This window comes from Triturus cristatus, chromosome 4_2, assembly GCF_964204655.1.
Source record: "Triturus cristatus chromosome 4_2, aTriCri1.1, whole genome shotgun sequence".
In the NCBI taxonomy this organism is placed as follows: Eukaryota; Metazoa; Chordata; class Amphibia; order Caudata; family Salamandridae; genus Triturus; species Triturus cristatus.
The window spans coordinates 929,079,022-929,097,456 of NC_140586.1; the positions used below are offsets into that span (position 1 = coordinate 929,079,022).

Consider the following 18,435-nt stretch of genomic DNA (forward strand, 5'->3'; position numbering starts at 1 on the left):
GAAGGTCATGTACCACCAAATAGTACGAGTAGATGCGATCGTCGGGAAGCAAGGTGCGCAACAGATCATCTAATGCCCAACGCGACAACCAGTCGGTGAGGGTCCGCGCATTCGAGACCGCCTGCGTGTTGCGAAGGGGCGGAAAGGACCTGTCTAGGCGTGTGTCAAGGACAGAGTTAAAGTCCCCGCCCAGTAGCCAAGGAAGACCCGCATATGGTGCCAGCACCGTGGACAAGTGTGCCAAAAACGATGGCTGCTGAACATTCGGGGCGTATACGGAACCTAGTGATATGTGTTGACCGTTAAGCCTCCCACGAGCCAGTGTGTATCGCCCTGCTGTGTCAACTACTACCTCTGTACATGTAAACGGAGTGCCCTCCCTCACCCAGATCAGTGTACCACGGGCATGCGCGGACTATGTGGTCCCGAAGAGCTGGCCCCTCCAACGAGCACGCAGCCGGTCGAGCTCAGGCTGCGTCATATGAGTCTCTTAAAGAAGGGCTATGGCCGCCCTATGCCGCTGTAGATAAGCGAAAATGGAGAAACGACGCGCAGGCTTGTGCATTCCCCGTATATTCCATGTGATTACGTCAGTGGCAGCCATCTAGAGCGATTGAGGTCTACAGTGGCCACGGGGCCAAGATCGGGCCGGTCGGTGGGAGGAACATAGACTCTGTGTGTCATGCCTGTGTGCTACAACCAAAACCCCAACAACGGAGCACTTGCGTACTGCTGAGTACATGCAATGAAAAACGATAACAGTGTAACTACCAGGGCAAAACCCCAAATGGGCATTCGTCCAAACTGCAAGCTAAACGCTTATTGAGTTAAACTAAGCCAGGCAATGGCTAACGGGTGCGTGGTGTGGCTGTAGCTAACGCAAACTGCACTCTTCCTGCGTTACTCCTACGTTCGCCATATGTGCCTCCTATGATGCAATTGGTGCTAAGCGTGCGCGAGTTGCCCCGCCGCGCCCACCTACACCGCACGCCGCCGACCTCCCACAGCGCCCCGATCCCCCCCGAGCAGGGACTCGCCGTCAACCCATCCACCCCACATGAGCCAGCAGACTTGTGTATTCCAGTATCCGGCACTGCACCACATTATACAGGGGAATAGGGGGAGAACTCCCCAACAGTCACCCCAACATCCTGTCCCAGTCATGTCAGCGTTCACTTCGTAAGATGCCACCATCTCAATGCACTGGGCTCACACAATGTGGTCAGCAGTCTGGGGTGTCACCAGTGGTAGAACTTGATCTTCTGAAAGTGTAGTGGACGGGGAAGACGACCTACTAGTCTCAGGCTCACTATGCTCGTGAACAGCCGCTGCACCTTGGCTGCTCATGGACCCCAGGGTTGCCACCGCTTCCAGGGCTCCCTGACGCTCCAGCCGCATCCTTTCAGGACTGGGTGCTACGGCGAGGCTCGACCCCGTTGCCCTACGGGCCTCCCTCCGTCGCCGCCGCCTCGGTCTCCTCTCCTGGCGTCCACCAGCTCTCAAGTCCGGAGGTCTCCGACCTCCGCTCAGCCCTGCTTCCTCCAACCAGTCCCAGACATCAGATGCAGCGTCGAAGAATCGGGTCCCCTCCTTTGTGATCACCCTGAGGCGCGACGGGAACAGCAGGGAATATGGGATCTCTAGGTCGCGCAACTGGCGCTTCACTGCCAGATTGTTGCTCCTCCGCTTTTGGACTGCAGCAGTGTAATCCGGGAAAAACATCACCTGTCCACCTCCCACTGTGATGGGATCCAGCTTCCTGGCTTCTCGAAAGACACCACGTCCCTATCTCGATAGTTGAGGAGTCTGAAGAGAAAGGGGCGCCGCCGTGCCCCAGGCTGAGGCCTCCGCGCCGGGACCCTGTGCGCTCGCTCCACCACGAACTGCTGAGAGAGCACCCCCGGGGGGAGGATGTCAAGAAGCCACCCCTCGACAAACTGTTCCGGGTTCTGTCCCTCCTCACCCTCCGGCAGGCCCACCACTTGAACGTTATTGCGCCGAGAGCGCCCTTCCGCACGGTCCTCCAAGGCGTGGACACGGTCGATCAGGCCCTGCAGGGCCACGGTGTGGTTGCGCACCACAGGTTGGACATCTTGGAGCATTTGGCGTTGCTGGGTGACAGAGTCCGCCAACTTACGATGGTCTGCGTGGAGGAGGGTGAAGTCCACCGTGACTTTGTCGATCCGGGACTCCAGGGAGGCCCTAATCTGCTCCAATGTAGTACCCAACCGTTCCACCGCCGCCAATACTGTGTCCATTTTCGCCTCGAGTGCTGTCACCGGAAGCTCCATATCTCCATCATGACGCCCTGATGTGGGGCCCAGCTTCTCCGCCTGTGACCGGCTCTCGGCGGCTTGTTCCGCAGCCGACCCACGGCCAGTTGCTGTGCTGAAGGCATTCGCCGGCAACCCCGGCCCCTGTCGGACAGTCCAAACTCCCACTCCTGCCTCACCAAGGTGTGATAGAGGGAATATCACGTTCTCCCCGTTGGCGCGGAGGAAGGAAAGGAGGGAGGGGGGAAGACAAAGATCCTCCCGGGAATGGCGTAGCCACCGTCTATCCGGTGCCCGCTGCCCGATATCCCTGGGCTCCGTGGGCCGCTGAGACCGTTTCACACTGTCCTCTCAGTATGTTAGTGCCCCCTGTCTGGCAGCACTCCTCCACCACAGCGTCTGTGCCCCGCGTCGACCAGGCCTGACGCTATGCCACCTCCGCCGCCATCATCCGCCGCTCCCGGGCCACTAGCAAACGGGTCACCCTTCCGTTGCCGCCGGCTGGGCATATACAGTGGTGCAGCCTGGACAGGACCCCCAGTGTTGGCTAAGATCGGGCCCTCCACACAGTTGTCGCCAGCTGGGGTGCCCTCTGTGCGCATAGGATACACAGGGGTATGAGTCCCTCCACAATGTGCCGGCGCCGCAGGGGCTTGCACCGGGTCCAGTCACTTCCCTCGTTGCGGAGGCAGAGCAGCCCCCCTCCGCCTTCTCAGCTGTTCACCACTGGGACTGTGTTTAATGGCCGGGGCACCGGCTACAAGTCCTGCTGGTCCCGGGCCTTAATGACATGTCCACTAGGAGTGGGGTAACCCATGACTCCCCGATCAGCCACATCAGCCGCCGCCCGGTCCACCACGTGGCTGCAGCCTTCAGAGAGGCCCACCTCGCTCCCAGGCCTTCCTGCCGCACCCCTCGACCTCGTTAGCATGCTGAGGTCGGGTCCATACGACTCACCCGGGCTGCTCCAGTGAATGGTCATCCAGGTCACATAGCGTAGTCCGCTGAGCCAGGGTCTCGCACAGGACTCCGGGAACGGCACCACAGACTCTCTCCGTAGCGGCGCCCTGCCAGCGCGGGTTCCACTAGGCCGCCAGCTGGCTGCAGTCACCCCCGTGCATTCGCCGCCTTTATTGCTGCACCAGTCCGGCAGGCTGAGTCCCCGCTGCGCCAGTCAGTCACCGGGTCTGCCGCTGCCCACCTCCACTGACATCGGCTCCCGTGCCCGAGCGGCCGGCCGTCATTCTGCCCTCGCTGCATGAAGCACGGCCCGTGCAGCCTAGTTGCCTCGTGGCGAGCCGCGGGCTAGAGTAGCCCCCGCGGCCGGCCGAGGTCCACGGCCCGCTCCACTCCTCCCGTCGGCTCCAGATTCAGCACGGCTCAGCTGAGGCTGCAGGCTATCGCCGGCCCTGAGTTCTTCCGTCAGGCTGCGGGAGGTCTACGGCCCGCGGCATCAGCAACGATCACCCACGCCGCAGGCAGGATAAATCGGAGGATGATGGCACCAGATGGCAGGAGCTTCACGCTCTGGCGTCCATCTTGTCAGCGCGCCACCTAGCGCCCCCCTAAGTTAAGTACTTTTTAAGTTATGATTTTTTCAAAGTTCGCGAAAGAAATCACTGTTGTGCGCAATTATGCACAGTAACAGTCAATGAGAGGAAATAGGGAAAAGCATATAAAATCATACAGTGGGTTCCCGAGGTTCACCTTCTGGATATAGGTAAGTAGCAAGACCAGGTCCTATGTTCCAGCAGTGGAAGATCAGGAGCGTCACGGACTCGGACGGGAGCAGGGTGCTGAGGTCATTAGTAAAAGGCGGACTACAAAAAAGGGGGCCATTTGAAAACACACTGCACAAGGGGACTTAAAGGTAAGTCAGGGGATCCTACTCAGTGGAACAGGTTGCAAAGGCCTCAGTATCACAGGGGCACAGTTGGCTTGCCGTTACGCAGGCCGGGTGGGCTGGGTACAGAGCAGATAGACCAGCCAAGCATCATGCATCGAGATGGTCCTCGCAGTCAGGGGAAGGCAGATTGCAGGGACTATTCAGGGACATCAGGGCCACTCGCGAAGCAGGTCTCAGGGGTCTCGAAGTCCCTTGTGAACTCCTGGGTATGCGGAGTTGGACTATTTCTTCTCAGTCTTCAGTGTAGGGGTGTCGGTACCCCGGTTATTGGCACAGCACGGTTCCAGTAGGTCCTGGTGTCCTCTCACTTGGTAGGGGGATAGAGCTAACCTTCTCGAGCTGATGTAAGTTGGAGTAGCTCCTCTACTCCAAGGGCGGTTCTCAGCAATTGATCAAAGGCTGGAGGTGTCACGGGGTTCTTGGAGGCCTCACAGTTGCAGGACGAGACAGCACACAATGAGGGTTGAGTCCTGGGAGCAGCCGGCAGGGTTTGGCATCAATTATATTTCAGCAGGTCTTTGGTTTTCGGGTCAACAGCTCTTCTTTGTCCATTGCTCTTCTTAAGTCCATCAAATCTAAGTTGCAAGATCCAGGGATGCCACCTAGATACTAAATTCAGGGGCGTTAAAGGGAGTGATAGGTAGTAGCCAATGGGCTACCTACCTTTAAGTTATCTACACCCTCTAAGTGACCACTTCCTGTGGGAAGGGGCACTACCCTAACCCTGATAGGTTTAATTCCTGCCATCCCAAGATGGAGGAATTGGAAAAGTCGTGTCCACATCACCTGCCCCACCTTAGGGGTGGTGCTGGCTGGATGTTGGCACACTTCCTGATCTAACTAATTTTCCCACCTGTCCTCCTGCCAAATGTGGAGCAGAAAAGATGGGTTGGCATCCTCCACTATCTAGAGCTGCCTGAGTTGCATTTCAAAGGCGGCATCGACTTTGAAGCTTCCTGCCCTGGAAGGTCATCCTGCCCTGGAGGAGGTGTAAAGCACCACCGCCCAGAGCAGACTTTGTTCCTGGCATCTGAGAACACTGGCTCTCATCCCATGAGGTCTGAAACATGTCTGGTGGTGGCAGGCTGGCTTAGACTAGTCAGTAATCCAACCAGTGCTTGGTAGGTTTTCAGGGGACCCTCTAAAGGGTCTACTGTGTGCATTTATTAATACATCCAACACTGGCCGCAGTGAGGATTTATTAAGCTGAGTTGTTTGGTACCAAACATTTTAGGGTACAGTGAAACCATCATGGAGCTAGGCAACTCGTAATGACAAATATCCAGCCCATGTACTCTCTATGGCTACCTTGTGCAGTTACAATAGCCAAACATGGCTCAGATATTACAGGCTACACATTGGATATAGTGCACCCTACCTTATGGCTAAAAACGCTTGCAGTAGGGGTGGCTTACCTATACCTCAGGCAGTGTATGGGGGTATGGCTCACAGGGCGGGTGCCATGTTGACAGTTCAGTTTTCTTAGCACCAAGACACACAGCCTGCAATGGCAGTTTGCATGGTCTTGGTGAGGGGTCTCTGGGGTGGCACAGTTTGTGCTGCAACCCTAGAGGACTCTTTTAAGTGCCAATGCCCTAGGTACCAGGGGTAGTATTTACTAGGTACTTACAGGGTTTTCTGAAGTTGTGCCAAATAGTGGTACCATTTTAGGAAAGAGATCTGGCATTAATAACCTGGTTATAAGGGACCCAGTGCACTTTAAATTCGAAATTCCATCATACACCAGCCAAAACGTGGGGTCTACCCATGTCAAAAAAGGCACTTTCCTACACCTACCCTCCTTTGGGATGTTCTATAAGCACCTGAAGTGTGGTCTCTTCAGTAACTTGTACAGTCATTCAATTAGACGAGGAGTGTTCAATCCTTGAATATATTTATTGCAGTCATCAGGATAAAGATGTATACAGGTTCAGAGGGCTCAAGGTGGAGGCTCCAACTGACTGTAGAGCAATTCCAATCCCTGGCCCTAACATTCCATAACAAGTAGTACACAGAATATGTTGACCAGCACAAAGTAACATTCTAAATTATGTTTATAAAGAAAGTGCACTAAAATATGATGCATAGACACCACAGCACCTGACCCTAGCCTCCCATAGGCTGTTCTATGGGCACCTGACCCTCTATGAGCACCTGGCCTATCCTCCCATAGGCTGTTCTATGAGCACCTGACCCTAGCCTCCCATAGGCTGTTCTACAAGCACCTGACCCTAGCCTCCCATAGACTGTTCTATGGGCACCTGACCCTAGACTCCCATAGGCTGTTAGTACCTGACCCTAGCCTCCCATAGACTGTTCTATGAGCACCTGACACTAGCCTCCCATAGACTGTTCTACAAGCACCTGACCCTAGCCTCCCATAGACTGTTCTATGGGCACCTGACCCTAGACTCCCATAGGCTGTTAGTACCTGACCCTAGCCTCCCATAGACTGTTCTATGAGCACCTGACACTAGCCTCACATAGACTGTTCTATCAGCACCCGACCCATGGACTGTTCTATAGGTACCTGTTCCTAGCCACCCATAGGCTGTTCTATGAGCACCTGACCTTCTATGAGCACCCGACCCTAGCCTCCCATAGGCTGTTCTGTGCTCACCTGACCCTAGCCTCCCATAGGCTGTTAGTACCTGACCCAAGCCTCCGTAGGCTGTTAGTACCTGACCCTAGCCTCCCATAGGCTGTTCTATAAGCACCTGGCCCAAGCTTCCCATGGGCTGTTAGTACCTGACCCTAGCCTCCCAAAGGCTGAGCTTTGAGCACCTGACCCTAGCCTCCCATGAGCTGTTCTATGAGCACCTGACCCTAGTCTCCCATATATTTGTTTTTTGAGCACCTGACCCTAGCCTCCCACATGCTTTTCTATGAGCACCTGACCCTAGACTCCCATAGGCTGTTCTATGCTCTTCTGACCCTAGCCTTCCATAGTCTATTAGTACTCGACCCTAGCCTCCCATAGGCTGTTCTTTGAGCACCTGGTCCTAGCCTCCCATGGGCTCTTCTATGAGCACCTGACCCTCTATGAGCACCCAACTCTAGCCTCCCATAGGCTATTCTTTGACATCCTGATCCTATCCTCTAATAGGCTGTTCTTTGAGCACCTGATCCTAGCCTCCCATAGGCTGTTCTATGATCACCTGATCCTAGCCTCCCATAGGCTGTTCTTTGAGCACCTGACCCTAGCCTCCCACAGGCTGTTCTATGAGCACCTGACCCTCTATGAGCACCAGACCCTAGCCTCCCATAGGCTGTTCGATGATCACCTGATCCTAGCCTCCCATAGGCTGTTCTTTGAGCACCTGACCCTAGCCTCCCATAGGCTGTTCTATGATCACCTGATCCTAGCCTCCCATAGGCTGTTCTTTGAGCACCTGGCCCTAGCCTCCTATAGGCTGTCCTTTGAGCACCTGGCACTCTATGAGCACCCGACCCTATCCTCCCATAGGCTGTCCTTTGAGCACCTCACCCTCTATGAGCACCCGACCCTAGCCTCCCATAGGCTGTTCTATGGGCACCTGGCCCTAGCCTCCCTTAGGTTGTTAGTACCAGACACTAGCCTCCCAAAGGCTGTTAGTACCTGACCCTAGCCTCCCATAGGCTGTTCTAGGGGTACCTGACCCTCTATGAGCACCCAACCCCAGCCTCCCATAGGCTCTTCTATGCTCACCTGACCCTAGCCTCCCATAGGCTGTTAGTACCTGACCCTAGCCTCCCATAGGCTGTTCTATGAGCCCCTGACCATCTATGAGCACCTGATCCTAGCCTCCCATAGGCTGTTCTATGATCACCTGATCCTAGCCTCCCATAGGCTGTTCTTTGAGCACCTGACCCTAGCCTCCCACAGGCTGTTCTGTGAGCACCTGACCCTCTATGAGCACCAGACCCTAGCCTCCCATAGGCTGTTCGATGATCACCTGATCCTAGCCTCCCATAGGCTGTTCTTTGAGCACCTGACCCTAGCCTCCCATAGGCTGTTCTATGATCACCTGATCCTAGCCTCTCATAGGCTGTTCTATGAGCACCTGGCCCTAGCCTCCTATAGGCTGTCCTTTGAGCACCTGGCACTCTATGAGCACCCGACCCTATCCTCCCATAGGCTGTCCTTTGAGCACCTCACCCTCTATGAGCACCCGACCCTAGCCTCCCCTAGGCTGTTCTATGGGCACCTGGCCCTAGCCTCCCTTAGGCTGTTAGTACCAGACACTAGCCTCCCAAAGGCTGTTAGTACCTGACCCTAGCCTCCCATAGGCTGTTCTAGGGGTACCTGACCCTCTATGAGCACCCAACCCCAGCCTCCCATAGGCTCTTCTATGCTCACCTGACCCTAGCCTCCCATAGGGTGTTAGTACCTGACCCTAGCCTCCCATAGGCTGTTCTATGAGCCCCTGACCATCTATGAGCACCCGATCCTTGCCTCCCATATATTTGATCTTTGAGCACCTGACCCTAGCCTCCCATAGGCTTTTCTATGAGCATCTGACCCTAGACTCCCATAGTCTGTTCTATGAGCACCTGATCCTCTATGAGCACCCAACCCTAGCCTCCCATAGGCTGATCTATGATCAACTGATCCTAGCCTCCCATAGGCTGCTCAATGAGCACCTGGCCGTAGCCTCTCATATGCTGTTCTATGAGCACCTGGTGCTCTATGAGCACCCGATCCTAGCCTCCTATAAGCTGTTCTATGCTCTTCCTGACCCTAGCCTCCCATATTCTGTTAGTACCTGACCCTAGCCTCCCATAGGCTGTGCTTTGAGCACCCGACCCTAGCCTCCCATAGGCTGTTCTATGGGCACCTGGCCCTAGCCTCCCATAGGCTGTTAGTACCAGACACTAGCCTCCCAAAGGCTGTTAGTACCTGACCCTAGCCTCCCATAGGCTGTTCTAGGGGTACCTGACCCTCTATGAGCACCCAACCCCAGCCTCCCATAGGCTCTTCTATGCTCACCTGACCCTAACCTCCCATAGGCTGTTAGTACCTGACCCTAGCCTCCCATAGGCTGTTCTATGAGCCCCTGACCATCTATGAGCACCTGATCCTAGCCTCCCATAGGCTGTTCTATGATCACCTGATCCTAGCCTCCCATAGGCTGTTCTTTGAGCACCTGACCCTAGCCTCCCACAGGCTGTTCTATGAGCACCTGACCCTCTATGAGCACCAGACCCTAGCCTCCCATAGGCTGTTCGATGATCACCTGATCCTAGCCTCCCATAGGCTGTTCTTTGAGCACCTGACCCTAGCCTCCCATAGGCTGTTCTATGATCACCTGATCCTAGCCTCCCATAGGCTGTTCTATGAGCACCTGGCCCTAGCCTCCTATAGGCTGTCCTTTGAGCACCTGGCACTCTATGAGCACCCGACCCTATCCTCCCATAGGCTGTCCTTTGAGCACCTCACCCTCTATGAGCACCCGACCCTAGCCTCCCATAGGCTGTTCTATGGGCACCTGGCCCTAGCCTCCCTTAGGCTGTTAGTACCAGACACTAGCCTCCCAAAGGCTGTTAGTACCTGACCCTAGCCTCCCATAGGCTGTTCTAGGGGTACCTGACCCTCTATGAGCACCCAACCCCAGCCTCCCATAGGCTCTTCTATGCTCACCTGACCCTAGCCTCCCATAGGCTGTTAGTACCTGACCCTAGCCTCCCATAGGCTGTTCTATGAGCCCCTGACCATCTATGAGCACCCGATCCTTGCCTCCCATATATTTGATCTTTGAGCACCTGACCCTAGCCTCCCATAGGCTTTTCTATGAGCATCTGACCCTAGACTCCCATAGTCTGTTCTATGAGCACCTGATCCTCTATGAGCACCCAACCCTAGCCTCCCATAGGCTGATCTATGATCAACTGATCCTAGCCTCCCATAGGCTGTTCAATGAGCACCTGGCCGTAGCCTCTCATATGCTGTTCTATGAGCACCTGGTGCTCTATGAGCACCCGACCCTAGCCTCCTATAAGCTGTTCTATGCTCTTCCTGACCCTAGCCTCCCATAGTCTGTTAGTACCTGACCCTAGCCTCCCATAGGCTGTGCTTTGAGCATCGGACCCTAGCCTCCCATAGGCTGTGCTTGGAGCACCTGGCCCTAGCCTCCCATAGGCTGTGCTTTGAGCACCTGACCCTAGCCTCCCATACCTGTTCTATGAGCACCAGACCCTAGCCTCCCACAGACTCTTCACCTCAAAGTCTGCACATATTCTAGAAGAAACCCCCAGGCAGAATTCGAACTTGCCTTTTATGTAGCACCTTCTGCCACTGGTCTGCCCATTATTTATAAGTGGACCAACCAAATCAGCATTTTTCAAAAATTCTGGAAAAAAGCAATGATCATCTTATTTTAATGAAAAATGTGCTAAGTACTAAGTTTACTGTTTTGTAGTCGGATTGAAAAATCACTTGAAAGACGAAGAAAAAACCATGCAATTATTAAATATGATCTGCTCAGGCTTTTATAAGTAGGGCGTAAGCGTGCATTTAGAGCTGCAGTCAGACAGAGGAGGATCATTAAAAAGTGACTAAGCTGCAGTTGGGGAGGTCAGTGACAGGAGAGAAATGAGTCTAAACTCAAGCTGCAGTATCTTTTCACAGGCTCTGCTGTATTTTGTGTCCGTTTCCTACAGGTTGGATGAATGCTTACTCACTGGTTCATGCTGTCGAGATCTCGCCTTACTTCTCAAAACAAACTCATCTCTCACATACCTCAGCTTGAGCAAGAATGATCTAGGGTTGATTAATCCTAAAATGCCAGTCCCTGGAGTGGAAGAGCTGTGTGAAGGACTGAAGCATCCTGGCTGCAAGATTCAGACGCTGAGGTGAGGAGATGCAATTGTTTCTTGATAATTACAGGTATGTCAGTGTATCAGTTGATGGGGGTAGAAGAGACAGCGTGGTGGGAATTCAGCATGAAAAACAGTGTGCATAGCTGGTGTAGTGCTATGTGAGTTAGAAATGAGGGGCACCCTTTTGGTTCCTGATGTACTGCGTAGAACTGTGACGTAAGTGTGTGTGGGTATAGTGGAGAGAATGCCGGTTTAGAATGTTGAGTTCTTGGTTACACGCAGATGAATAAAGACGTGTAATACCTTCCTCAATGTGTGGCATAGTCATTGGCTGGTACCCAGGCTGAGGAGGATGCTACAACTGGCAACGAGATGGGGGATACGAAACCCAAAGATCAACAGTGCTCTCCCAGGGAGTTTGCCATGGTCCAGCAAACTGCTTGTGCATGCCACATGTGCCTCAGTCGAAGTGCAGAACCGACGTTTGGCGTATGTGGAGTCAAAGTGCAACTCCAGCCGAAAACAATAATGAAATCTTCACTGAGAAGTCTACACATCATTGGCTGAGTAGTCTACACATCATTGGCCATAAAGAGAGGCACTGCGCTACTCCGCAACATAGAGCTATACAGCATACAGAGCAATAATGCTAAATGGCGATGCAACCAGGTATTCAAAGAGCAACAAATAGCGGCAGCAAATTGCAAGATCATGCTGCAATCAAAAGAGCTGAAGATTGTCATTGTGAAATACGAGTATAGTACACAAAAGCACTAGCTGATAGAACAGTTATTGATAAAGCATACTGTTGATGTACTTGCCAGAGCCTCAATAACAAGAGAACTACGACCTCAGCAGTGGCGAAGCGGTCAAAGATGAAGCCCAGAGGTTGTGCTTACAGAGCCGCTGATACCCGAAGCGGCACGCCATCAAAGCTGCCGGGTGGAGCTCAGAACAACTAAAAAGGTCTTTGAGGACTGAAAGGCTCAAATGGCCGAGAAGAATGAGGCCATGTTTCCTGTAATGGTAATAGATGATCCAGAGGCCAGCACATCGCAAGGCCTCCAAAATGGTTTGCATAAACTAAATCACCAAACAGGGTCGGAGAGAACGCTACCTTCAATGTCAGTAAGTTCCACTAACAGTTATAATGCCGCCTTCCTGAAACCAACATCAACATTTCATGCCGCCAAATAGCAGAATATTGGTAACAGATGGACTGTGTGGATAGAGACATTTGATGATCTCATTGATGCACTAGAAGAAACCGATAACAAAAAGATTAGCAAATATCTTAAGAATCTTACCGGTAAGGGTGAAGGCATGAAGAAAATGCCACAAGCTGACAAAGCTACCTACCGTCAAGTCAAAGAAGCCTTGAACCTCAAATTCAATCCATGCTGAATGTAGATTATGAAAGGTTAGTGAAACCATCAACAAATTTGTTGAGAGACTGGATACACTCATCGAACACTATAAGTTCAAAGAATTTAATAACGAGGAAGCTTTATGTCTCAGAGTTATTGATGGATGCCTTTCAAATTCATTCACATGACAGATGCTGAGAGAACCTCTTTGTCTCGAGTGAGTTCTCATGGCTGCCAGAGCTGAAGAGCTTGCTGATTGACTGCTGCTGACATGGAGGCCTGAAAACCCAGCGAGAGCCAGTCATGAGGATAAAAAGCAGAATCACAAGGGTGAAGGACACAAAGTGAAGTCCTCACGGAAAAAGAAGTTGTGTTTCAGGTCTGTATTTTCATTTCCACACAAAGGTAAATGTCCTGCCATTGGATACATTTGGAAAGACAGTGAGAAGGAGAACGACTTTGTAACAGTTTGCAAGAGAAAGGAAAAACTTGGCGAGTCACAGCGAGAAGACAAAATGGCTGAAGGGATGTTCAAGGCATGCCCACAATGCAAAGTGAGAACACCAGTTGAGGCAAATCAACACCAAACAATGTTGATCGTCATCTAAATCTTCGTCAGAAAGTTCTTCAGTATCAATAACATATGAAAGTGAAGAAGATGGTTGTGCGATGTCAATGTTTACCTCGGAAAACCATGCACATGTCGGACTGGCCACATGTGAAGAAAAGTGCAAGTCAAACAATAGTCAACAAGAAAAAGCACCAAAGTCATTCAAACATTATCCTAAAATTACATTACAGTGAAACGGTTGCCCAATACCTTTCATTTTTGACAATGGTGCTTCGAAAAGCATTATGCTTGAGAAGAAATACAATGAACTGTCTACATTGCCCCAATTTACGCCATCCAAAACTAAAGTGTATACATGGGCTTCAACTACACCATTAAAAATTCAAGGTTCATTTGATGAAACCCAAATAGACAAAGGTACAAGCACCCATTCACGTACCTCAAGGTATTGGGTCAAGTGCATGTTTACTCAGTTTCAGTGCAGCTGCTGATAATGGTACTGATATCTGTGAATTACAACATGAATGCTTATCACGACATAGTAAGTCAGTTCCCTTCATTGTTTCATGGGTTAGGAAAACTTAACACGAAAGCACAGTTGCATATTTAGCAGAACGTAAGCCTTCTTGCTCAAAGACGAAGACAAATTGCATTTCATTTTCAAGAATCTGTAGGAAAAGAGCTTAAATCGCTACTCAAACATGATATAATTGAGCGTTCTACTGGTCCAATGCCATGGGTTTCTCCCATAGTGAAAATATCCAAAATGACAGTGAAGGAGCTGTCTGCATCTGTGTTGATATGGGTCAAGCTAACAAGGCCATCGAAAGAGAACAACATCCAGACCCGCATATTGCCGACATGATCACACAATTGAATGGTGCGAAGGTCTTTTCTTGCCTTGATCTGAACAAAGGATATCACCTGTTGGAACTCATGGTGAATTGCAGGTAGGATGTAGCCTTTTCTACACAGATTGATCTGTTCCGATATAAAATACTAAGTTTTGGTGTGTCATCAGCTGCAGAGCTTTTTCAAGATTTCATTCGACGTATCATACAACATTTCATGAATGCTTCAATTATAGTGATGACATATTGGTGTTCGGAGCCACACAGGAGTATGATAAAGCTCTCACAGGTTTGTCATTTAGTTGCTGATGCAGATTTAACTTTAAAGTCTGAGAAATGTGAGTTCAATAAGACGAAGCTCAAATTCTTTGCCCATATCTTTTCCTATGGCGGTATGACACCTGATCCAGTTTACGTGCAAATGTTGTCAGCTGGTAGTTCTCGACTAGATGTTTCCATGGTACGTTCATTCCTTGGCATGGCCAATTACTTTCCAGATACATAAAGACTTTGCCAGAGTGAGTGCTCCGTTGAGAGACTTGACGAAAAAGAACGTTTCCTTTCATTGGTCACATGAATGCGAGCAAAGCTTCAAGAAAATCAAACAGGCCATCGAGAATGCCACTGAAATGGCATCATTTGATCCGAAGCTACATGCAGTGGTTGTTGTTGATGCTAGCCCGGTCGGGTTAGGTGCTGTCCTTGCCTAGCACATTGGACACCCAAATGCTCAAAGGCATATTGTGAATAATGTAAATTCCAGATAAGTATCTAGAAATACCACATGCACTACAGAATGCCACAAAAAATGTGCTAAATATTGTCAGAAATTCATCAAGTGTATCGAGTAGTCATAAATCAATAACAGTCCTCCATCCTCTGTTCGCTGGATCACTTTTAAAAAGACAAATCTTCAAACCATGAGGTAAATGATGATCTGCTTTATTCTTGATTGTCGCAGTTCACGTTTAGTGAAAGAACCAAAAGATATTTGCTTGTAATTAAAAAATCCCAATGCATTTCGGGCTTCAGACATAAGCCCTTCGTCAGGGGAATCTGCAATATAGCAATAAACTGGGTATAGTGACCTATATACAGCAACGTAAAATTAAGCATTAAATGGCTTCACAAGAGAATGGATAGAATTGGTCTCCCAATTTAATGTGAGTACCACACTGAGAATCATAAATTCCAACACAGAACAGAAACACCAAAAATAAAACGAAGTTTCAAAAAGAAATGATGAATGTGAAAAAAAGCAGGAAAAGCACCCAGGTATAACCCAGTCGTGACGAAAACCACCAGAAATGGAAAACTAGTGACTCCACATACCGAAAGTGACAGTCAATGATGCCGTCAGTGGACTCAAGCATATCATACCTCTAAGCGCTAGAGTGAGCAAACTCCTGGCGCAAATATAACCAGCGCGAGTCCGTATAGAAGTTAATAATATCACGCTGACGCTTTTGACCAAAAGTGTATCGTCCTCTGTAAAAAAGGACAATATATCAATATTTAAAGGTGTACTTAGAATAACAAGATGTACACGCCAAGAAGATCGGTTATGCTTACCGGGGTTAGATTGATAACTAAATCTACCCAAATGCGTAGTGTTCAACTACAAAATCTGGAAAAATAAATGAATAAATAAAATAAAATAAAATCTCACGTAAACTGAATGTCCATAAGTGCTCATAAACGAGCGCCGACTTTCGGAATAAGGCTTACCAGAAGCGTGATGATTACGAACTACAACTACTGCAGCGGAGAACTCTGGTTGCATCAACAGTGCTCGCGCTTCTCATGCGTTCAAAAACGTGCCGTAAGCGAGCATTGACATAGAAATGGGACGATGATGACAATAAACAATTCCAAAAAATCCGCCATTACTCAAGGTGAACCCTAATACAAATGCCTACTATAAAGGAACAGAAGCAGAGATAAATAAAAACGTAATGAAACCAAGAAACCCCAAATGGGTGAAAACTTAAAACAAACGAAATAAAAAGAATAGATATAATAGATACACATACCAGTGAAGAGGTAAAAATAAAAATGAAAAAGTGAATAATATTCACCAATACCAAGTACCAGAATGAATAGGAAGTGACAGAATGTGATAAACAACATCATTTTCACAACGTGAATGACTAAGTTCATAAATGTGGCCTGATCTAATACATACAATAAACCTGTCTACATAGAACAACAATTGCGCAGAGAAAACCAAAAATATGATATGAATCACAGTAGTATTATTAAAGAAAGCATGAAAGTTCAAATTTATCATTCAAACCTTTAGGAGAGAGTGATTGCATGAACCAAATCCAATGAGACTCTCTGTAAGACCTGGGGTCACCAAGCCCTAAGGGGGTAACGTGACTCGAGCGGCTGGGCACCCAAAGGCTTATGTGTAAAGCGACCATACAACACACACATCCTCTGAGGCAGGAGACGCACACAATAAGGGACGCCACACAGTAGGATTTATGCAAATGACTCAAGTTTATCTAAGCAGTCAGATGTAAAAGCAGTTCATTAGATGACCATGGCATTACTTGAATACATCAGCATTTGTATCTCCAGCATTTCATGATGGTGCCATAGGCAGTACCTGAATACATCAGCATTATATTTACCAGCGATTCACTAAGCGGCAATGGCCCCGCCTGTATACCTTAGCATCAGATTTGTGAGTTCTTATTCATAGTTTCAATGGTGATACCTGGCGAACCTGGTGGGAGCGGTAAATACAGCGGTTAATCTTGGCGCTGCGCCCCTCCCACCTCTAGCATTTCGCTCCGCCGTGGCACCTCGCGCAGCGTCTGGTAATGATCAGCGCGGTGAAATAGGACTGGGAACCGTAGCGCCACACCTGGGAACTAGTAGCAACTCAGGGCACTCTTCGCGGGCTTACCGCTACTCATGACACCACTAGCGCTTCAGCTGGAGGTCGCAGCGCTACTCGAACTAATCAGGCGTTAAGCGCTTCTAAGCAGCACTGACGAACACAGCACTACTCGTAATAATCAAGCATTAAACACTTTTGAGCAGGGCCTAAGAACATAGCACTACTCGTAATAATCAGGCGTTAAGCATTTCTGGGCAGACCTTAAGAACACAGTGCTACTCGTAATAAGCAAGCATTAAACACTTTTGAGCAGGGCCTAAGAACATAGCACTACTCGTAATATTTAAGTGTTAAGCATTTCTGAGCAGTTCGTGAACCCTCAGCGCTACCCGTACTTAACAGGCCTCAAGCAGGCGGTCTCCTAATACGCGGCAGTCTCAAGGAAGGGGGGGGGCAATCCCTCGGAGGGGAATCCGAGTCTCCGATGCCAGGAGGGAATCCCACGGAGGGGATCCCGAGTCTCCGAGTGCGGTGCCGCTCCCGATCGACAGGGGGCGCACCGGGCCCTTCCCCAGTCTCCCAGGGCGCAGGGGGGTGAGTCCCAGGCCTCCGCACGGCCACGCTACCTCCCAGCCCCCGGGGGTTACCTTGAACTCAGCGTCCTAGGAGCCTTCACTGCGGCAGGCGTTCTTCGCCACCTCGGGCCCCACAAGTAATGCGCTCCGCGACGGGGGACGGTCCACAGCCTCTTACGACCCCGGCAGCGGCGGCGACGGCAGCAACAGGGCCCTGGGCTTCTCCGCGGGCCCCGACTCGCTGAAGGCAACCTCTGGCCTCTGGGCAGCGGCGGTGAGCGCGCTTCTGGTCCCCGCGCCGGGGGGGGGGTTGACAAATTAAGCGCGATGACGACGAGCTCAGTGCTCAACGTGGGACTGACGCAGGGCATCCCAGGCCAGGTCAGGGAGCGCAGGGGTCACAGCGCTAGTACCTGGTTGATCCCCAGCAGTCCAGCAATCAGTCGTAACTTGAAGTTTCAGCATTCAGTTCTGGCACGAAGTTTCAGCATTCAGTTCTGACATGAAGTTTCAGCATTCAGTTCTGGCATGAAGTTTCAGCATTCAGTTCTGGCATGAAGTTTCAGCATTCAGTTCTTTGTGGCGCAGATGTCACTGGCGCCCTTGGGGGGTTCTGTTCCTGGGGGTTAGGGATTGAGTTGGTGACTACTTCCTTCCTAGTCAAGCTTGGCAGATGGCCCCTGGGTTCTCCTATCACTGGGCTAGATCAATGGGCTGTACAGGATCCCTCACTCACTTAAAAGGCAGTACCTAAGTCCTGTCACTCTCAGAGGCATAAGTCCCTGGCTAGGCCCTACCGCCTAAAACTCCTGCGTGGATTTTCCCCAGGTCTGCTTTACTCCCACTGGCCAACTGACTAGAAAAAGTTCCCTCCCTCACTTAAGTAGCCCTAGGTCAGGTGACCTCTATCCAAGGCTGCAAAAGTAAAACCACACCTCCCTTCTAGAAGGTTCCAGCACATTCCAGGAGCTTCCCCATTCTACCTATGGGACAAAAAAGGCGGGCTGGTGTCGCAACATTGTTGTGGGGTTCCAGCCAGCTCCTGGCAGCTAGGGTGCTACTAGTAAAGACCACTCCGCAGTAGCAGGGGCCTGTGGCAGCCATCTTGGGAGAAGGGAGCACCTGCACCTTAACACTGATTATTTGATCTAACATGCATAAAAAATATGAAAAAATTCAGGGAAAAAGGGCCAAGTCCAACACTCTCGCTGGGACAAAACTTTAGGCATATCTCTATCCAAGC

General features: G+C 50.6%; 1 protein-coding gene across 2 annotated transcripts in view; it reads left to right on the forward strand.

Annotated features, from left to right (window-relative positions):
* Window positions 1–18,435, forward strand: part of LOC146835436 (NACHT, LRR and PYD domains-containing protein 3-like) — a 368,932-nt gene that overhangs the window by 295,241 nt on the left and 55,256 nt on the right. For both annotated transcript variants that reach the window (XR_014960731.1, XM_085602993.1), the window contains exon 10: window positions 10,819–11,010. Coding sequence is in view for 1 of the 2 variants with exons in the window: in XM_085602993.1 (XP_085459119.1) it covers window positions 10,819–11,010 (192 nt within the window). In the remaining variant the exon portion in view is untranslated. The remainder of the gene's footprint in view (window positions 1–10,818; window positions 11,011–18,435) is intronic.